Source organism: Prinia subflava, chromosome 10, assembly GCF_021018805.1.
Source record: "Prinia subflava isolate CZ2003 ecotype Zambia chromosome 10, Cam_Psub_1.2, whole genome shotgun sequence".
Taxonomy (NCBI): Eukaryota; Metazoa; Chordata; class Aves; order Passeriformes; family Cisticolidae; genus Prinia; species Prinia subflava.
In genome coordinates this window covers 18,959,243-18,980,474 of record NC_086256.1, presented here as the reverse complement: position 1 = coordinate 18,980,474, position 21,232 = coordinate 18,959,243, and the positions used below count along the sequence as shown (strand labels likewise).

Genomic DNA, 21,232 nt, shown 5'->3' with positions numbered 1-21,232 from the left:
CATTAGCTTTGCCACATTACCTCTTCTGATTCATCCTAAATAACTGCCACATGTGAAGCTGCACAAAAGCAATTCTTATTTTCTTTTGTGCCAGTTTAACTTCCTGAAAAGCAAGCTGCTTGAAGAAGTGTCAGTTTAAAATGGAGCTAAGCACGAGAGCGTAACATGGCACTTGTTGTTCAAACCAGTTCTACATCATGAATCTATCCAGGAAGCCATCACGTGTGCAAGCTGCCAGTGCAGTGAAAAGCCTGAGTGGGTCTAGTTTATGGTGAGAAACTCTATCCTAAGAGAAGCCTCATCTGGTTTCTTAGTTCCTTATAGGTCAATATAGATCAACCCCATTTGATACACCTGAGACAATTACATCTGTTATTTCCATAAAATGGCATAAAACTACTGCGGAGAGACACAGTAATTCCATCTACACATTTGAGTATTTTGAAATTGTTCTATACAGCTGGAGCAGGGAAGCTTTTCAAAACAGATACCAAACTCAGAAATATTTAACCTTTCTTGATAAGAATTGCAATGTCACATCAGATAACAAGCAATTTACACTTGGAGATGTGATTTCCATGATAAGACATACCTGAGTAAAAATATTGTGCGTCTGGCTTAGAATCCACCTTCCATCAGCATCAGGAGCTACTAATAACTTCAAAGTCCCTATGTAAACATCAGTACAGAGGGTCCAGAAATGTGGATCATGTAAACTGTAGACCCCTTGCAACTGCTGCACCTAAAAATAGAGGCAAATTTTAGAAAGTGTAGTTCAGAAAATATTTGTACTATGGGTTTTTACAGAAAGTATTATAAAAGCCAATGCATTCTTCTAGTTCACTGTGCATTTTGTCATCTTTTATCAGAACTTCTTATTACTATCTCAGTTACTGTAAGGAAGATGAAAACATGGATTTGTGTCCCTGTTGCAATTTTCTATATGTGTTGTGATTGTGTACCCTTGCTGCATTTACATTCTACATATATTTTACTGAAACCATTTCTGGAAATAGAGGTGTTCACGAGAGAAAAGTCACTGTTATTGGATTTAAGATGGCATCCAGTTAAAACTGCCTTTTCTGCAAATGGGCAAATTTTGTCATGAAACAATTTGTGAGATTCTAACTTGAACAAATATATTCATATATCATTTACACTTTTGTTTTTGTGAGGGCTTAGATGTGTCCTGCCAGTCCCTTTGTTTTTTCCTCTTTCCACTTTCAGCAAACCCTCCCTGTGATGATCACAACCTGTAACTCCCGAGGAAAGGCAGCAGTCCTTCAAGTGCTTTGTATCAACTTGGCAAAGGCACTTCATGGCATACTAATAGAAAAATTTAGTAACAGAACAGGTCAAATCCAGAGTAATCTTTGTATTCTTATAAATACACTTCCAAAGTTATGTATAAGCATGAACTTTGGGAGGAATAGCTTCAGGATCTGTTTTCCTGAACTAACAGCAAATTTTTAAAACACAAACTGAGGTGAAGCTACATACAATTTAAGACTCTGGGAAATTAATTAAACTGGTACCTCCATTTGTGTATTCTAAGTTACCTTTGACTGGCATTACTGGAAAAACATCATAAAATATCCTGATACACACAGCTGAGGCTCAGTCAGTCAGCAGCTTGATCAGAGCAAACACAGCTTAGGAGCTCACCCTCTGGTAGCACTGAGGCAGGGCGTTCTCCAGGGAAGGAGGAGTTCGCTGCATCAAAATCCCAATGGACTCTTTTAGAAGTGGAACAATACTAGAAAGAAAAAAGCAAATTTGCTAATGTTACATTTTCAGAAGGTGCAAGGAGCAACCTAAGATTCCTTAATGCTGAGAAACTTTTCTTGAGTTCTTCCACCAGAAGCTGAGAAAGTCACCATGAAAACTCAGTACAGAAATAAAAAGGATTGACAAACTTGCTATGGTGTCCTATCAAAGACAAGATTATTTCTCCCCCATGGTTTCCAGAGTCAACTGGTGGTCAGTCACAAAGGATTAATGGTTTCATCACGGGATTTGAGATGAAATCTCTTGGTGTCTTGGAATCTATACAACAAAGCAGCTGTATAGCTCAAAACCAACTTCAATGGCAAATCATTCACAAGCAACCATAAAAATACTCAACTGAAACTGGGCTTGCTTTTGTGTTTGGTTTAAGGCATATTTTTCTTATGAACTACGATAATAATGGGGTAATCATAAAACAAAATTAGCGTGGAACAGTCCAGCTACAACAGTTATTTTGTCAGAAACAGACAACTTGGCATATTCTTGAAGTGCACTAAGTGTAGGGTCTCATCCAAGCTCAAGGGTTAAACATTTGGAAGCAATTAGAGGTTCCCTCCTGGCTAAATGGTCTTGTTTAATCAGCAAACTACGAAGACATTTAATACCCTTTTTTATTATTGTTACTTTTTGTTTTTAATAAAACCAGGAGACCAGTAAGCCTATACCCTGAAGCTCCCACTAATAGGTTATACTCTTACTAAGTATTCAGCATGGTGATTTTTTTGTTTAGGAGTAGCACATCATGTCTGGTTCAGTAGAGCATTCTAAAATTCTCAAGTGGATGACAAATATGTGTAGCCCAACAGTAAAGCTTAAATAGCAATTTAACTTCAAGAGCATACAAGTCACCTAACATTCCAGACCGAAAGTGATTGTACATTTCAGAAACTGTAAGCTGCAGAGTTCGGCACTGGCACCACGGCTGCAGCACATGGAGCTATGGGATTAAAGCACACCCGAAACATTGGTAAGAGAATAACTGGACCACTTGTTAAAGGACTTTTGTTTAAAATCTCATGAAGTGATGTGGAATGCGTGGCACAGACCAGCTGTGTATTTGCAGATGTGAACAAATGCCTAATCATTTTCTAAAGTGTTTCCATTTGAACACGGGGCAGTGCTGGCTGATGGCCTGCTCAGCTCACTCCCTGGACAAGCCTTGGCCAGGGTGGGGGGAGTGAGAGGCTGCGTGACTCCTGTCTAATGAACCCCTGGAAAAAGCACCACCCTAAAATTAAGTATTCTTGCAGGCACAATGGTGTTCCAGCCAAGTTCTCTGCCCTGGTGCTCTCCAGCACATGGCCTCCCACGTTTGCACTGCCACCAAGGCATCGGTTCAGAAATAGGAAGAAGCAATTAGGGGCAAGCAGGAGTTGCCTAAACTAGACCTGTCACCAAGACAAACATTTAGCAATGCAATAACTGTCAATCTGTCTAAAGGAAGCTTAATTGGAGTGTCACATTCTACAGTGGATTACAGAAGTTTAGGGAAAAAGGGTTCTCTTATTAATGGACCCATCTCACTAAATAATGTCCATGTCACAAGCATTACATCAAAGGGAGCTGGAGCTGCCAACACACTCCACTGGTGAATTGATTTCAGTTTAACTCCCTATTTAAAATGCAGGTTTGCTTCTTGATAAAAACCCTGAAAGACCAATACACAAGTTCAGGATGCAAAGTGAATGCAAGAATTTTGAACACTACTCCATGCCCATGAATTTAACAAGGCCTCTCTAGCATAAGCATCTAAAGGTTTCAAAAACCACACACATACAGGCTGCATATCTTTTCCCAGGGAAACAACTAAAGGGATAGAGAATGTAGTAATCTGCCTTTTTATTGAAACATACCACTAAAAGTGAGAAAAGCCATGAAAGAAAGCTAACAAAAATGTCTAATTTTTACAACTTAGTTACACTATTTAATAAAACTGATGTACATTATCTGATGGAAGAGAAATTAATTGTCAAGTAGATTTGAAGAGACAGGCTATGAAAAAAGAACATCTTAAAAGTCCAAAGAACAGAGGTAAATCAGGATGTGGCTTGATACTGTTGATGAAAGTTGAAGCATATCCTGGGTCACACCTTCTTCTTTATCTTAGAGCCAGTGTTCAGATACAAAGTTTACCTTTTGCAAAGCTGAAAAGCCAAAAGCTGCAGTGATGTGACAGGCCCTCACAAATGCTGTTCAGAGCAAAGGCAGCCATGGATGCCCCTCTGCATCCAATGGCATACTAACTCACATGGTATCTTACTGTAACCTAACCTGACACAAAAAACAACAGAATCCAGTTTTATATGCCTGATGTTTTCCATTGTTTCATGCATACTACTCAAGTACAAAGCCTTTCATTTAAAAACCAAAAGTCCACAGAGTATTCTCAAACATTAACTAAAACCAGTATTACTTCATCACTAGGATGCACCAGAAATATCAGTTCCACTTCATGTGACTGAAGAAAAACCTTGAAAACATTTTAAAGATGACAAAACCAAGCTGGCTGAAAATCCAGGTAGAGATTTTCACCAAGCTTTCTCTTTTTTTTGGCTTAGTCATTAGTGGGAAAAAAAAAAGTGGCTGCCTCCACAGCAACTATTGCACTGGTGCTTCCTCCCTTGTTTGTTTTAATTTATAAGATTATTGAGGAAAACAAATAACACTGAATCCTCGCCAAGTGGAAAGCTTTCTCATGCATAAGCAGTCAGTAAGCTTTCCTATTAAAGCAGACACAATTCCACTGCTTTCTGATTATCAAGCCTTAAATCTAAAATATTACACTCTTTTACAAGACAATAAAATTTGAAAGAGGAACTAACCCACAGCAAGATTTGGAATAAAAACATATCCTCTACAAAAACCAGAAAAGCAAAGGCAGCTAATGTTACAGTACATCACATTTGCACATACACTGTTACAGAAGAAGTGAAAGGTGTTCAAACAAAGGAATCTGATCAATCCAGCCTGCCACTACTACATATGGATTGATTAAAAATTAAGAGTGAAAGCATCAGACCCTTATTTAACCTGCACCACATTCAGATAATACTCAGGCCCATTCCAGTGCCATCCTGTTTATGGCACTGTTTCTGCAGGCACAGCCAGCAAGCCCCTGGCATTGTCACGATCTTGGACTGTGAAGCTGAAAACAGCTCCGGGTGAAGAACCCTTCAGACAGACACTGCACTCTGAGCACAGCAGGAAATTCAGCCAGTGCTCTCAGCACTGCAGAAAATAGGGGCTATTTGTGACAGGTTTTGGGCAAGGGAAACAAACACTGCTAAGGATTAAGACCAGCTAAGGTTCTTCAAATAGCATAGCTCAAAAAAATCTACAGCCAGTTTTCCAGATCCTGGGTTTTTATCCCAGCCACCATCCCTATCTGCAATGTGAAGACTGTTGGCCTATTTCAGAACTTTAATAAAACTTTTTTATTAGACAATGGCAATTTTAATCAGACTGCAAGCTTTGCTCAAGACAAGGACCACAGGTTTAACATTTGCTTTACTGATTTTGAGTTCTTTGTTCTCATAACAATGTAGTACCTTGACTCTCAAGCAAGGCTGGCAAGTACCATTACCCTGTAAATAAAGGTAGTGCTTGACATTTACCAATAATGGCTTAAAATAACACCAACAACAAACACACTAGTTTGGAGGAGTTTTGCTATAGAAAATTCCTTCTGAATCTTAATGAATGCACCACTTCATTTAAAAATATATTTTTTTTTATACTGCTATGCCCCAAACATGAAAGGCCTCAAATGTTACTGGCACACCCTCCCCCAAAGCTCTTTCATATTATATCATATTCAAGCAGCTCAAGATTTTATGCAAAAAATTATGTAACCCATGGAAACAACATTACTGAATGACTGAAGTAAATTGCCTCATTTCTTTGACCACTTAATATGCAGTCTGCATGCTCTGTGCAATCTAGTTTCAGATTTAGTCTACTGTGCCTTTCTTGAAACACGTGGGTCTAATAGTGGTTCAGGACAAACTTGATTTATACCAGAGCTGTGGCTTTTAAGTGGTGACTGGTTTCACATAACTGACTGAAATACTAAAATTGCTTCAACATAGAATACTAAATGAGTATTTAGTTTTAAATATTAAAAGCAGTTTAGAGACTTGGGAAATTGTTTACTGACTCAAGGTACATATAATTATGTGGACAATACTTTTGAAAAAACTTTAAGAGTGTCAGCCTAAATTACAATGAAATAGTCAAGCTTTTGTTAAAAAAATTAAAATGCTGGTAAGACAGACTTGTCTATTTTAAGCATGTCCTATTTATGCTTTACTTGCATGAGATAGCACAGAGTAATTGGGGAAAGAGTCATTAGATATTAGTGCTTGCACCCAGGAAAATTCAATCCCACACAGGATGTTCACTGTGCAGTCAGAATGTTCTGTGCTAACTCATGAGGAGTTAGGTAGAGACTGTCACCCTATAGCACCCTGAGCAAAGGATCACAGGAGCAACAGAGCAAGCAACTGACAATTGGCACTAATTAGAGATGTTGTCTACAAGAAGGCTCAACCATTTGATTAAAAGCACTGCTGGACTTCTCTGAGGAAGCATTGCTCAACCCTTCTGCACATGCACAGGGCAAAACAGGTTACAAAGTGGAGTCTGTAGAGCTTTACACTGCACCAGTGAGTTTTTTAGTCATCTTATACAGGTATTTTTGTGATTTCTTCGGCAAGTGTGGCAAAGTTTAATCTGAAGCCAAATTTACCCCAAAAATTATTTTCAAGGTTTCAAATTGGCCCACAGAAATTGACAGCAACTCCTGTACCAGAAACTGAACATCCCAGTCCTTCCCACCTCAAACCCACAAGTATCCCATGAGTGGACAGACAATTAAAAAACTAAAACAAACTCCAAACCCCAAATATCCACACCCCCACATACACCCTGAACCAGGTACAGCTCTTGCCATTACCAATTTAAAATATTTTTGCAATGTTATTCCCCTCAAATTTAAATTTCACAGAACTTCAGTAGCTTTTTTCCTTGGGTTAGATCTAGGTAACTTTAAAAGATTAAGTACAAAACTATTATATATCCTAGCAAGCATCACCTGGGCTCCCATATTGCTGTTACAGAAGACCACTCTATGGGAAAATCTGAAAATCCTTTTGCACTAATTCTTAAAGGACACTTCAAACCCAGCACAGTGAAGAACAAGGCAAAATTAACAGTGGTTTTATGAGCAGAAGTGTAAATGAAGATGACTAAAGTCAAATACCACAAAAAGGAACTCAAGTTCTCAACAGCCATCTAAAAATGCCAGTAATCTATTTATGATCTTAAAGTGCATTTCAAGCAAAACCATCAATAGTTCAGTCTGTTGGACTGCTTAGAAAACAAATAAAATACCAACACAAAACCATCCAACTCTGCAATTAGTGTTTGCTGCACTGATGTACCAGGATGTGTCAGTTGGCAAGAAATGCAGGCTTGCTTCTATCAGCTGTGATGCAGCTGACTGCACTGATACCAGAATTATTCTACTGATCATTTATAGCATTGTGAACCAACAAAATAACATCATAGGCTGAAGTCTGGCATCAGATCAAAAGACACATCCAAACTTCTCCCAGCATTTTCAGAAAGAACAGGGGTCTCAAACGTTCCTTCTGTACTAGAAAACCTACAAGTAGCATTATTAGGACACCTCTATTATGGCATTCAGTTATTTCAACTATTGTACGAATGGAAGAAAAAAATGAATTGTCATCCATGTGGTATTTTTTGCTGTACACAAAGCTGGACCTTTAAAATACTAAGTGTATTGAAACCTGTGTTTTACTCAGCTACCATCTCTGCCTCAGCAATAGTTTCTTCTCCCTTAGAAACTTGTATATTTTCTTCCCATTTTTTGAGATTTCAGTGCTAGAAGTAGTTTGTAATAATTTGTTATCTATGAAATTACAGAGTGTTGAAGTCAAAATCTCCCAAGTTTATATTGAAGTGTTGATTTATTAGTGATTTCTAGCCCAGCCATTTCTGTGGGTGCTGTGTCTGAAGCTGCTGCCCTGCTTTGACTACCAGGGAGATTCACATCAATAACCCTGTGAATGCTGCCATGCACAAGCCATAAACATGCCACACATGGTGTGAGCACGAGTAGCTGCAGCTCACCAGATGGCACTGGCCACTGCTGAACAGGCAAAGGTGCTCAGTTATCAGGCTGTAACTGGAGCTGTGGCACACTGCCCTATGGCACCATTGAAACTGCTGCCAAAAAAGCCTCATAACACCACTGAATGAAATATTTGCTTGACCAGTCTAATCCAAATAGCTTCACATGCACAGTGATCTTGGTAAGAAACAACTGTGAAATCCAGAAGTACGTGAAGCATTTCCATCAGCTCTTAAAAGGAGTAAGGATGTCTCAGAGTGCAAATACAAAGGAAAAGACAGCTCTTGTCGAGATAAGAAAACAAAATTAAAACCTAGCAGCCTTGATTTGTCACGGACAAGGGCACATCCTGTGCCAGCAGTCTCAACTCTGCTGCCCTGAAACCATTCTGCTCCATTTACTGGAGTACATTGGTTTATATAAGCATGTGCTAAATACAGAGACGAAGCTTTCTACAGTTTGAACCTGAAAGACATTTTTGTAGTATTATGCAAAGAAAGATAAAATATGCAGATTTAAGAGCGAAAGTTGTAGCTGTAGAAAAAGGAAAGAAGGATAGCTCATGTAAGAGCTCACCAGAATGCTGCACAGAACAGAGGTAACACACCACTCTTGGAAGAAAAGCAAATATTGTAGGTCATTAGCATAACAAAACCCCTTTTTCTTCTGAGCTGCAATTTCTGCTGTAACTAGCATCAAAAATCCTACCAAATACCAGTGATAGCAACACTTACCTTACACCTATAAGTAGTGCTATCAGCATTGAACAAATAGGATCTGCTATCATTAGACCATAGTTCTGCATCAGTATAGCAGATATGATCACACCAATGCTTCCCAGCGTGTCTGCCACAATGTGCAGAAATACACCTGGAAGAGATCAAGGGATAGAAACCATTACAACTTGCTATTCTTAAAGCTAAAGGAGCATTTCAGAGATGGTTCACAAAAAGATGATATGATCTATATTTTTTAAATTTGTGGTCAGCTTTAGGGCAAACATACAAAGATTTTAATGTATTTGTAGACTACGGGCCATTTGAAGAATTTACATTCTGTTATGCACTTAGCAGTAATGGGTATTTCACAGCAAGGCTATTAACTTGAACAGTGATTAACAGCTGCAGCTAAACTTTGTTCATTCAATCCCACTTATTACAGTACAGAAACTCATATTCCCTGATGCCCACAGCAGCGAGTTCTGTATAAGATGGACAGACTGTTACCAGAAACTGTTCTGTAAAGCTTTGGCACGTGCTAATGTTTAATTGACAACAGCTTCTAGAAGTTATTTGGCAAAGAAATCCAAGGCAAATAGTTTTGAGAATTAAACAATACTGTAGACATGAAAAGCCTCTGAAGAATAACACTGCCTTCAAGTACAAAGAAACACATACTCTGCAGCTAGTCAAAGTTTAGCCTTTGGAGCTCTCTGCTGGCAGTGACTGGAAGTCATTCAGAAGCAGCTTTTTGAATGCAGTTCTCCAGACAGGTAATCCCCTCTTGTAAAAACAACACACCTCTATAAACCAGCTCTCTGAGGATTTCTCCAGGTCTCCATTTGTACTGGGCCTGGCTAGGGCAGAGCTGGGATTCTCCACAGCAACCTGCATCAAGGCCTTCTGCTTCTCACGAGCCCACAGGAGGAAGGCTGGGGAGGGCTCACAGCCAGGCCAGCTGATCCAGACAGACCAGGGGACATTTCACACCACCCAACACCATGCTGCCCTATGAGACCAGAGCGTTGTCTTTCCCAAACAGCTGCAGCTCAGACTTCCCTAGGCACTCATCTGCTGCTGGGAGGTGATTGCCTGTGAGTGACTGTCTTGACAGTGACTGTCTCTGCATCACTTGGTGGGGTTTTTCCCTCAGTAGTGAAAAATTGAAATAAAATCAGGTATTTTTAATATGCTTCAATTAAAATGAGTCTTTCACAAAAAGACTGATATCAAAAAGGTATTTCAAGTATCTTCAACAGAAGTATTCAGGATACATATACACAATACAGTGTACAGTAAGTTCTGGAAGAACTTGTAAATGTTCCTTCTCAAGGATAACAAACAAGCCACAAAATCATCCAATAAAAAAAATCCCTATGTACATTTGGGTATGCCAAATAATTACTACCTCCTACATCTCATAATTGTCTCCCTTTAACTTCTGAACATTTTAAAAAAGCAAAATAAAACCAACAAACAGCCAACCAAAGCTCAAAACCAACATCTAAATTATCCATAACTAATGCTCAGGAGATCAGGGTCTCCAATACCACTTCAAGACATTTAGATGCATTACCACCTGCTCTAAACCAACTCTAAGAGCTTGATGAAATGCAAGTTTTAAGCTCAGGTACTCTTTAACAATTATATCAACAATCTGCATCTTCATGTTACAGAACATATATTGCAACTAGGCTCCTTAGGTTTCTGCTTTTAACCACTCTTTCCTAGTTTTTCATCAATTTTTCAGCATCAATTACAAAGCTGAACCCCAGCTTTTGGGATGTCTCTTTTAAATGGTGTTGACACTGCAATACATTTAGACTTCTGTGAATGTCTCAACACCTAATCATGCACAGGATGGAGCAGAGCTGTTTACAGGGGCAACGGGACTTCATTAAATAGCTCCTTCGAGAAAAACATGGCATTTATCCAGAGGAACCCTCTAAAACAGATGTGAGACAGACCCAGGCAGGCAGGCTGTGATAAAACCAATAAACTATCGTACTTATTCTTATCATACCTTGTAAAATCTGTTTGCTGGATCCACCCATTACTTCAAGGGAATGGTCATCTGTGAAGACAATTATTGACATATTAACCTAGACAAAGGCTCTCTCTAGAGGTCCTTCTGTTACACTCTTCCTTTCTGAAATGTCTTGGACACACAGGCTGCTCACAACAACCAGCTTTTACTCAAGCTATTGTTTTTTAATACAGCAATTAAGTTAAAAGTCTTAAAATACATTTTTAAAATATAACATTGCTTTACACCGTTGATTTCTACATAGGTATATACAAAAATAAATTATCTACATTTGTTCTTAATTAAAACAAACAGAGAGGTAAGACCTTGCTAGCAAAATAAGACCCTTCAAGAACCCAAACCATGAATGCAAGCAAGAAGAGTAGATTCAAATAAATCTGCTAACCAGAAATACGTCACTTAAGCAAGTACTTATACCTAATGTAAAAAAACAAGGATAAGACTTGGAGAAGTAACAAGTAAGTAAAATCCAAGCAGATTAATGCCTCTGTAGCATTAATCTGAAAGACATTTTAAGAAAAACTTGTTAAAGGATAGCAAAAGGCTTCTAGTGAAGATACACAATAATTTACACAACAGCTGATTTGGATATCAAACTGCTCAAGACAGATAGCTGCATTCACTGGACTACAAGGGTGGGGGCCATATGGAAGGCAAGGAAGAGGCAGAAGCAGGGAGCTCCTGCTTTCCAACCAAATTCCAGGAGAACTACTGGAAAACAAAAGCCAATTTTCTAAGAATAGCAAGGAAAGGACGAGTAAATATTTTTATACTCCTTGTCACCTCCTGTCCATGAGTTCCCACACTATTCCTGCTCTGAATGTTCACATTTTGAGTCACGTCAGATCTCATGGCTGAGGCAGGAAGGACTGATGACCCTGTGTTACCACAAGGCCTTCATTTGCATTGTTTCACAGAGCTGGTACCTACACAAGCTCTTCTCCCATAGTGAAGGCTACTGACCATACCTTACATGAATGTCTCTTCTCAGATTGTTTGCCTTCATAGAAAAGATTTCAGCATAGCTAACATAACATAAGTATCTTTTCCATAACCATCTTAAACCAGATTACAACTGCACAAAATGGGTAAAGGCGTATTTGAGATCACAAACCAGGTACAACTAACAATTCATAAGTGCCCAGAGTTCACTGGTTCATTTTTCCTAATATCTTGAGCTGTAAAATTATCTAAATGGAGAAAAGCAGCAAAACAGCTCAACTTTGTCAGTTGATTTTATTGAAAAAATTGGAAAAGGGCACTTGATAACTAATTTCACTATAATGCAATAGCATACACCTGTTCCATCTTTTGCCAACACACAACATTACAGTGTACATCAAAAATCAAAGGCAAAGCAAAATCTTTAAAAAACCAACATTGAAATTACTGCAAGTGAAACACAACGTGAGTCACAAAACATGGTGGTAGCAAAGCATCCCAGACGTTTAATGAAGCTACTTCCATTTATGATCACAGCAACCTGACAAGACGCTCTTTTTATTTTTCAATAAGTTATTAATTGCAGATTTAGACTGAGTCAGGATGGTCTATGATATCAGCTCAGTACTTACCATGACAATAATCCTGACCGTGAGAGTGTCCATGGCCGTGAGCATGGGTGTGTCCATGGGAATGTTTGTGTTCGTGGCTGTGCCCGTGATCTCCGTGACTGTGCCCGTGGCTGAGACCACCGTTAAACAGAGAATGGCTGTGCTCATGCCCTACACACAAACATCACCATCAGAGTGAATTCATGAGTACAGAAATGATGAATAAAAGTACACTCACATTTGTTTCTCAGCTACTCAGCACCTATTCATCCTTTAGGTCATCTTAGGGTATAGCTTTAAATAAGAAACTTAACTTGTCATCTACAGCTCTGCTATGTAGACATATTTTATATATAGAGAGAGAGAGAGACACAGATAAAATATACCAGGTTTGAGAAGTCAAGTGCTTTTATACATTCCCACTTCTGAGACTTGTTGTGCTAGACTTTTAATACAATTTGAAAAACGTACATTTCATTAGATATAAGCACTTTAAAAATAGCTGTTTTAAGAAAGCAGAAATTGACTGTCATTAGCAGATTAAAAATTCAAGCTTAGATTGCTGCTTAAAGACCAAAGACTATGCTCTTCCACCAGTCTGTATGTTAAGTTTATATGTTAAGCTCAAAGAAAGACTTACAGGCTTTAGAGAAAAAAACCCAGAGTGTTTACCATGTGTATTTAGGCAAATAAAGTCTGCACTTCCATTCAAAAGACACAAAGTTGAGAAGCATCTGAAGCAGAACCATTTCATGCTCAAAATTTGGTTCAAATACTGTTTCTAAATTTTCCAGCCACAACCTTGCTTATGCCCAGCCTAAATTTGTCCAAAACGAAGCCCTGCAAATCTCTTTCAATAAGGTGCAGGAGAGTGCATGAACTCCAGAAAGCAGCTTCTGCACTCCTAGGTGTCCCAGTTAATGGATATTAACATGAGCAGTACAACAGTGGCTGGTAATAAAACATAGAAGTCAACACAGCAAGAGGACACACACACACTTGGCTAGAATTGCCATTAACAAGACATCAAATGCAATACTGGGGTTCTCACTGGGGCACAGGGCTCTGGAACACAGGCTGCAGAGAAAGGGAATACTGGAGTTACATCCTACCAGAGCCGTGGGAATGCCCATGACCTCCATGCTGGAAAACAAATATTCCTATAAGATTGACGATGAATCCTAGTATAGAAACAGGAAGAAGTCTCTCATGATGCACATCGGGAGGCTCAAGGGCTCTCTAAAAAAAGAAAAAAGAAACAAACCAAAAGCAAATGTAGAGTATTACAGTCTCTTTACATTATTAAAAGGCACCACAAACTACTTAGATACAGGAACATGCTCATACGTAACATATATATAGATATAATTAAAAATTACTCAGGCCTTCCAGTTTTTGGGATGGTACACAGATCTAGTCTCAGTGTCTGAAAATAAAGTTCTATTATTAAAGCTGTGAAAGTACAGTAGAATATTCTGAGAGTCTAGCTCAGTTTTATCATAAGATCTGGTTATGCTGTGGGATGTGACTGAACACCCTCTGGAAACATTCAGGTTTTTTCCCGTATGTGGATTGCTTAAATCACCTAAAGGACTCCTAAGAGTCTAGATTGCCATTTCCTCCTTTCTCCTTAGAAAGGTGAGGCAATGAGGGGAATGAAATAAAGACTCAGAGCAAATTATTTCATTTTTTAGAAATTCTCAAATCTAGATTGATTTTTTCAGTTCTTTTTTACTCTACTTTTTCTGGACTTTTTTTCTCAATGAGACATTAAAGACGTAATACAATTTGCATTTGAAGCTAAGTGCTGATGAGTGTAAATTACTACTGACAGAGGAGAAAAACATTCTCTCCACAAGGATGAAAAATACAGGCAGTAAATAGCAAGATAATAAAACATTTATTAGCACAGTGAAATTTTAAAGTAACAGAGAAAAAGGGTCCCCATCACAAGCAAAGTGAATGCTTAGCATGGGAGCTCAGATCAGCAGGAAGAGAATTATGTTTCAGTATCACCCTTGACCCTGTCATGATTTTTAATTTTTCTAGTAAGTTTTGCTCCTGTTTATAGATTTGAAGTTTCCCAGGATTTTAGGCAATTTCAGCCTGGCTTTAACTGATTTTGAAATATTTACAAGCCTATAAATGTAGAAGAATGTTCAGTGTAGAAAAAGCTCTTCCCAATTCTCTATTAATTAAAGAAAAACTCAATAGACTTACTCTGAACTAGAAGTCTAAACAAATCTATAGTGTATTTCCCAATAAAAAGTAAAAGCATTAATTCAAGCTGAGCAGTTCACTCTTAATCCTTGATGTTGCTATTAACGTCTAAATTTCAATCTTTAAATTATTACCTGAACCATCATGTAAAAAAAAAATACAAGACGAGCCCTTGTAAACGTTTAAGCTGTTACTACTTGCCATTTATATCAGACTTCAAGATTTGGAGAACCGTGCTCTTTCTTTAATAAGCTGGTCCAACTTCTCAGCATGTTACTTATGACTAACTTCTCTGAATAACTAGTTTGGGCCTTTCTTTCTCAGCCTCATTTGTTCTTTAACAATGAGAAGTGAAGATCTTTCTAAGACATCCATCAATGGCTGAGAAAAAAGGACAGGCTCCATCTCACAGAATTTTTACACATAAACAAAATAGACTATCTAAGAAGCTAGTACAGATGTACTGAAAAGGCTGGGTTTCTCTGTCATGAAACAGCAATTTCAGATGGCCCTATTCTCTATTCAAATCACAGATTTTTAATCCATTATGAACATCATTTAAATTTTCAATTCATTAATTTCAGTAGTTTATTCCTATTCAAACCAGAAATGTTTCTCCATATTAATTATAAAATGTAATAGTGTAATTGATTTCATAACATACCTCAACACCTTCAGAAAAAATGAAGAATGCTGTAAAGATGAGGAATAAACCATTTACGAAACCAGCAAGTACTTCTGCTCTAACATAACTGCAATAAACAAAAAAAAAGTAATAGCAGATTTTACCACTTTTACCTAAATGCTGAAAACTAGAACTTAAGAGACTGAAGTGCAATCTTCTAGTTCTCAAACAGTTATATAACACAGGAATTTGCTAAATGGAAATGGCATATAAATTATGGATGAGTATATAAAACTGACCATGTGTACTTCGAGAGAAACTACCTGATCCACATCAGCCATTCCCTGATCTAGATGAAAGAAATCTTTCAATATGTCAAAATCTTTCCATTTAAGATAATGTCTACCCAAATTTAAGGTATAAACGTAATTTGGAAGCCACAAACTAAGATAAACATGCGAAATCTAATCAATGTTTTCTGGTGTTATGTTTAATATCAAACAGACATGTATTAATTTGCTTCCCCTCTAGAAGGTGGATTTTCAGTAAAAGTTTTAAGTAGAAATTAATTATTTCACACATTAAATTTTGACAATAACAAACTGCTAGGTTAGAATAGTATGTAATTTCAATGTAGCAAACATCAGATTTAATAAAGTGTGTCTGTTCTCAGATAAATGGAACACCAGCTGTTTAAATGCTCAGCAGTAATTAATACAGAACATGCTTTCACTGCAATTAGTTCATGGGACAATTCCTTCTAAATTGATTTCTATGGACACTGGAGCTTCCACCTAAATTAAACTGGGCTTTAAGTTTCAAATTATATGATTCACACTTAAGCAAGGCAGCTGTAGCTAAATGCTGACAGATCAATAACGCTATGTGGAATGCCCATGCTACAACTCATTTGCTGTTAATCAGTATTAATCAGTAATTAATAACATTGTGCCACCAGTACTGTTTTATAGGGCACAACTGCCACGCTCAGTGGAACCAAGAGCCTGTCAAACACCAGCTGCAGCAGGTAACCCCACCACGGGCAGTATGGGATGACACACCTCAGCCTCGAGGATCTGTGTTAAAGGCACTCACAGCTCCTGAATCCTGCTGCTTCCAAAAGTCATGGCTTATAATCTCCAAAGCACATCACTGACACTTGGCTCCTTTCAGTTCCACAGGAGGAGTGGGGCACCAGCAGTCTGGGAGTCCCTGTAACGCTCCTCACTGCACTGTGAGGACAAATGCAGGATGTGGCTGCTTGTTCTTCACTGCTGCCATTAATACATGGCATTAATACAGGGCAACTTTCTGCTCGCTAACTTGTTTCCACTGGTATGATCAGAGAGGTCTTGGAAGTGATAAACCTTCTTCCCAAAAGCAATGCCTTTATATTGTTATTATTTCTATTAACTTAGATGTTTACACAGCTTGCCTTAAAAAAAACCCTCACTTTCAACATAGTTTTTCCACGTTCTGCAAAAAGCTTTTATTTTTAAGTGAAAAATGACTACCTAAGCATTTAGTGTCATACATTAAGGTAACAGCCTGAAGTTTCTTACCCATATGAGAAAGCATCGTTTGACCTCCATTTTGAAATAACTGAAGCTGCTAATCCAGCCAATAGAGCAGTACAGTCAAAAAACATATGAAAAGAATCCGATATTAGACCTAAACTGAAAGAGAACAGGAAAAAAAGTGTTATGTTCCATATGCTACATGTTGAGTATGAAAAAAACCCCACAGACATTAATCTTTTACAAACTAGCAGAATACATTGGGTTTCTAAGCTTCAGGCATGGTTTTGCTAGCAGAGAGGAGAAATCCACACTTCGTCACCAACACAAATATGATGCCAAAACTGCTTTTGTCAGCTTAGAAAAGGCATTTTGGAGAGTGCTTGGCAAAAAAAATCCTCCTAGTGTACGATTTTGGTGACAGTGAAAGGTGATTTCCACAGATACAAACCAAAATCCCCGAAGCAGATGCACCCACAGTCATATCTCTCATCAGCATGATTCAACTTTAAATCTTTGCCTTAGCAGTGGCAAGGCACTGACTAGGAGATACACACCTCTGAGATCTAGAGGCTGAAGAAATCAGAGGCTGAGAGACCACATCTTAAATGGCTTATTTCAAAGACCAATGCACAACTGTTTGTCAATCTTGATTGAGAAACAGTTAAAGTAAACCAGCATGCTAAAAAGTTCAATGCAACTTAAATTAGTTCATGAGTTAGCCAGTCAGTAGAACTCATATCAGTTTGTAGGCTATAGGTAAACTGGGGTTAACACCACACACAAGCATTGCCAAAGTGTACCAAATTACTCATAAACAGGTTCTGTAAGTCTGCAGGGAAGTGCATACATTGAAACAGAAAAAAATGCTTCATAATTTAAAAGACATTTGATAGAGAGGTACTGTTGAACAATTGCTAAGGAACAATACCAAAAGTTCAATTTTCCCAGTTCTTTGGTTATCTAAGAATAATTATATGTACAAGTCAGTTCTTGGAAACTGAAGCACAAGAAGCAATTACTGGTTTAACAAGTTCTAGAGCGAGGATAGACACATATTCAGCTTGAACTCAAACACAAAGGTTCATTAGCCAAAGTTCCAACCATTTCAATTGAAAAGACAAACCATTTCAGCCTTACTGAAAACAATTACAAGATTAATCTTAAGTGTTTCAGATGAAACACTCAACAGTGGAAGAAGTGGGTTTGAAGGAGAGTAAAGACCAAGTGTCTTGCTCTATATATTTATATATATACTTTATGGACACATACAGAGTTATACATACACACAACTGTAACATTTAAGGCAGGGGATGATGGCATGGTATATTGTCCTTAGTGCTGTAGCCACCAAAGCAGGAGAGATGAAGCTGTTCTCAACAAACTTTAAAACAAGACCCATAGGCTGGATGCCTATGAAGCAGCAAAATAGAATTCACTATTGAATTCTTGGAGGATTTTGGTGACATCTTACCCCTCCTCAAAACCAGATGATATCTTTAGGGAAACAGCTTATTTTAGGTTTGGTTCTGACCAGTTAGGAAGATATAATGAGGGAAAAAACCCCACTACAAAGCACATCAAACATTCAGGAAGAAGGTAATTAGTGACAGTAACTGTAAGATGTACCGATTATGAAATAGAAGGAATAAGTATGGCTAAGCAGAGAGAGCTACTGCTTTCTGAGGTGTTTGGTGGAGTTTTCTTTTGTTTGCTTGTTTTTCATAGCACCTTCTGGGAAAGAGAAGTGTATGAGGATTGCTACTCTAACAAAATCCATACAAGTTCTATAACCAGAAATCATGCAGCAAGTTACCATGGCACTGTACTCACACCTGCAAACCTCACTAAGGCAAGACTTACCTTAGGTGCAACACCAATGCAGCTGTGCTGCTTTCAAGCCCTAAGCTAACAATTGCAGGTGGCCAGAGGCACGTGGATTTATCAGCAGGGTCAGCAGACTGCATCTGCAATGCAATTCACCTCGTGGCACAACCGTGCTCTGTGTCATAGCTACAGCTACAAGTGACTGAGCTGCACAAATGGCAGGAAGCCTGGTGAGACACCAATCTCATTACATCTGAGGCTTTTTTAGTGACCTGTAAAGCAACAAGACCTTAGAAAAAATGGGTGCAAAGCTATTACTAATCAAGTGATCCAGTCAACAACCAGCAACACAGTGAACCACCAACACCATGGGATGTGGCAAGAACTCCTGCAGAACCAAACACATCATCCAGAGTACAAACTAGTAGAAATCCTGTACTCAAACACAGTGTCTAAATAAAGACACCTCCACAGCTGATTTAGTTTAACAAACAAATGTGCATATGTAGCAAATCTCAGCCTTAAACAAGCAAACAAGCTCTCAGCCAGCAAACTCGTGACCAGTGACAGAACTCAAGGAAACAGCATGAAGCTGAGTTGGAGGAGGTTTGGATTAGACATTAGGAAAAGGTTTTTCACCCAGAGGGTGGCTGAACACTGGAACAGGCTCCCAAGAGAAGCAGTCACATCTCCAAGCCTGACAGAGTTCAAGAAACATTTGGACAACACTCTGTTGTGAGCTCAGGAAACAATCAACATGGCAAACAGAAGCTCAGGAGAGTTTCTCATGTGAGGAGCAATGGAACTGTGTCTTCAAAATGACAAAATGACTCTCCCTATAGGGTTCCTTCTTTGCTTTTCCAAGGCATGACCTGTCTGCGGTCACTGAAGACATTCCTCATCAAATTCTCTGCTACCCCTCTGGACTAAAGAAGTACTTGCTAAGACACTGTTTTGCTCTAGCCCAAAATCTAGACTTGGAGATACACAAAACTAGTGAGTTGAAATATAAACAAAATATAATGGCTATGCAGTAAATCCTAATTCTTAATCTCAAGTATGAACAAAAGTAAGTGTCTCCTGAATTCCAGTACACCATGTTCTTCAGTGACAAAGTTCTGTAAGTGTCATTTAAATTTTTCAGTTTAGTTATCTCATATACAGGACTTTTTAAAGTCGCACTACCAAAAAAATTTGTTATGTTTAAAAGACAGACGACAGAACAAAGTCACATGAACACAAAGCTCTTTGTATCAGAACAGCTAAGAAAAATATTTACATCTGCTGAGCTATTAGAAAAAAAATCCATACTCCAATAGACTATGCATACAATAACCCTCACACAACTGCAAAGTGAATCAACATCAAAGCCAAAACCAAACACACTCAAAACAGTCTGGGTGCTGCCAAGATCGTCTGTGCCTATGACAGCACTGCATGCCCACTGGTGCCACAGCAGCAATTACTGTAATCAAAGTTGAGGATTTTATAGTGTTATTTGAGAGATTCAGAACAAAACGGCAAATATTAGGATGCAATCTTTTCCAAATCCACATCACTGCATTCAGGGCTTTTCAGAGCTCCAGTAATTTGTGTCCATATTACAGCTTTTGGTAAGGACACTGCTGGACTTAAATGACATTTCCACACCAGTGCACTCTGAACTGACCTATTAACAGAGACTGAAATATCATGATAAAACAACTTCCCTATCACTCAGGAAGCGTTACAGAAATACTAGTACCATTGCTTGTTCTCTACCTTTATACTGTACACCAGTACTGAAGCTATTCTGTATTTCTTCTTATATTTTGCTACATATTTTTCAGTAGCAATTTAGTCAAGTCTCTTCCATTTTTTCCACTCTTGTGAATTTTTGTGCTATGCAAAGTACTACTCAGCTATACAAGGAGTGTCAAACCCAGTTTCTCCCTGGAGACAAGGATGTTTGAGGCAGTGATATCCAGGTATCAAGCTACGGATGAAGCCACACTCTCCAACAGAGGACCTCTGTAGCAAGCAGCAGCTACAGCCCTCGAGTCCCGTAAATGGGGCCCAGGCCAGGCTTCCTCCTCAGCGAAGCACCGAGCATAGCAGCAATTCCAAAGCATTCCTCCGCAACGCCCGAGCCGCGGCCCCCGCCGGAGCGCCTCCCCCGCGTCGCCGGAGCCCGGCAGAGGGGACGGCGGCACCGGTCGCTGCCCACGGGAGCGGTCCCGGCCGGGGAAATCTCTCCAAGGCTCTGCCCAGCGGCTCCTCCGGCCGGCGGGCCGGGAGGCCCGGCCCCGCCGAGAGCAGACGTGGCACTGGCCGGGCGGGACGCGCCGCTTCCTGCGCGCTGCGGCCGCGCTCGCCCCGCCGCGCCCCCGCCCCGCTTACCTGTTACTCCAGATGCCGTAGAGGAGCTCCACGAAGGCGAAGGAGAGGTTGAGACAGAGGAAGGAGAAGAGGTTGCGGGAAGTCTTGTCCGCCAGGATAGACCTGCGCACGGAGCACACCGCGGGTCAGCGGCCGCCGGTACAGCGCCAGGAGGCCGGCCCGCTCGCCGGGCGGCCCGGGCGCCTCGGCACCAGCCGGCACAGCCCCTCCGCGGGGGCTCGGCCGCGGCGCCGCAGCGCCCGGTCCGGCCCGCCCTGGGCCACTCACCTGAACCAGCCCGACACCTTCCTGAGCAGGTTGAGCCTGGGCGGCTTGTACTCATCGTCTTTGATGGAGAGGGGCAGCATCTTTCCGGCGGCGGGGCCGCGGCGCGCCGGGCCGGCAGGACGGGCGGGCGGGG

The 21,232-nt window shown here is 39.7% G+C and overlaps 1 protein-coding gene across 1 annotated transcript in view; it reads right to left on the bottom strand.

Annotated features, from left to right (window-relative positions):
- SLC30A7 (solute carrier family 30 member 7) overlaps nucleotides 1-21,232 on the bottom strand; it is a 26,351-nt gene extending 5,119 nt beyond the window's left edge. Inside the window, exons 1-10 of the mRNA XM_063407619.1 lie at nucleotides 21,100-21,232; nucleotides 20,833-20,934; nucleotides 16,672-16,785; nucleotides 15,149-15,236; nucleotides 13,377-13,503; nucleotides 12,286-12,435; nucleotides 10,688-10,738; nucleotides 8,680-8,815; nucleotides 1,666-1,756; nucleotides 593-742 (exon numbers count right to left, since the gene is read on the bottom strand). Of these exons, the coding sequence (XP_063263689.1) occupies nucleotides 593-742; nucleotides 1,666-1,756; nucleotides 8,680-8,815; nucleotides 10,688-10,738; nucleotides 12,286-12,435; nucleotides 13,377-13,503; nucleotides 15,149-15,236; nucleotides 16,672-16,785; nucleotides 20,833-20,934; nucleotides 21,100-21,179 (1,089 nt within the window). The 5' untranslated portion in view covers nucleotides 21,180-21,232. The remainder of the gene's footprint in view (nucleotides 1-592; nucleotides 743-1,665; nucleotides 1,757-8,679; nucleotides 8,816-10,687; nucleotides 10,739-12,285; nucleotides 12,436-13,376; nucleotides 13,504-15,148; nucleotides 15,237-16,671; nucleotides 16,786-20,832; nucleotides 20,935-21,099) is intronic.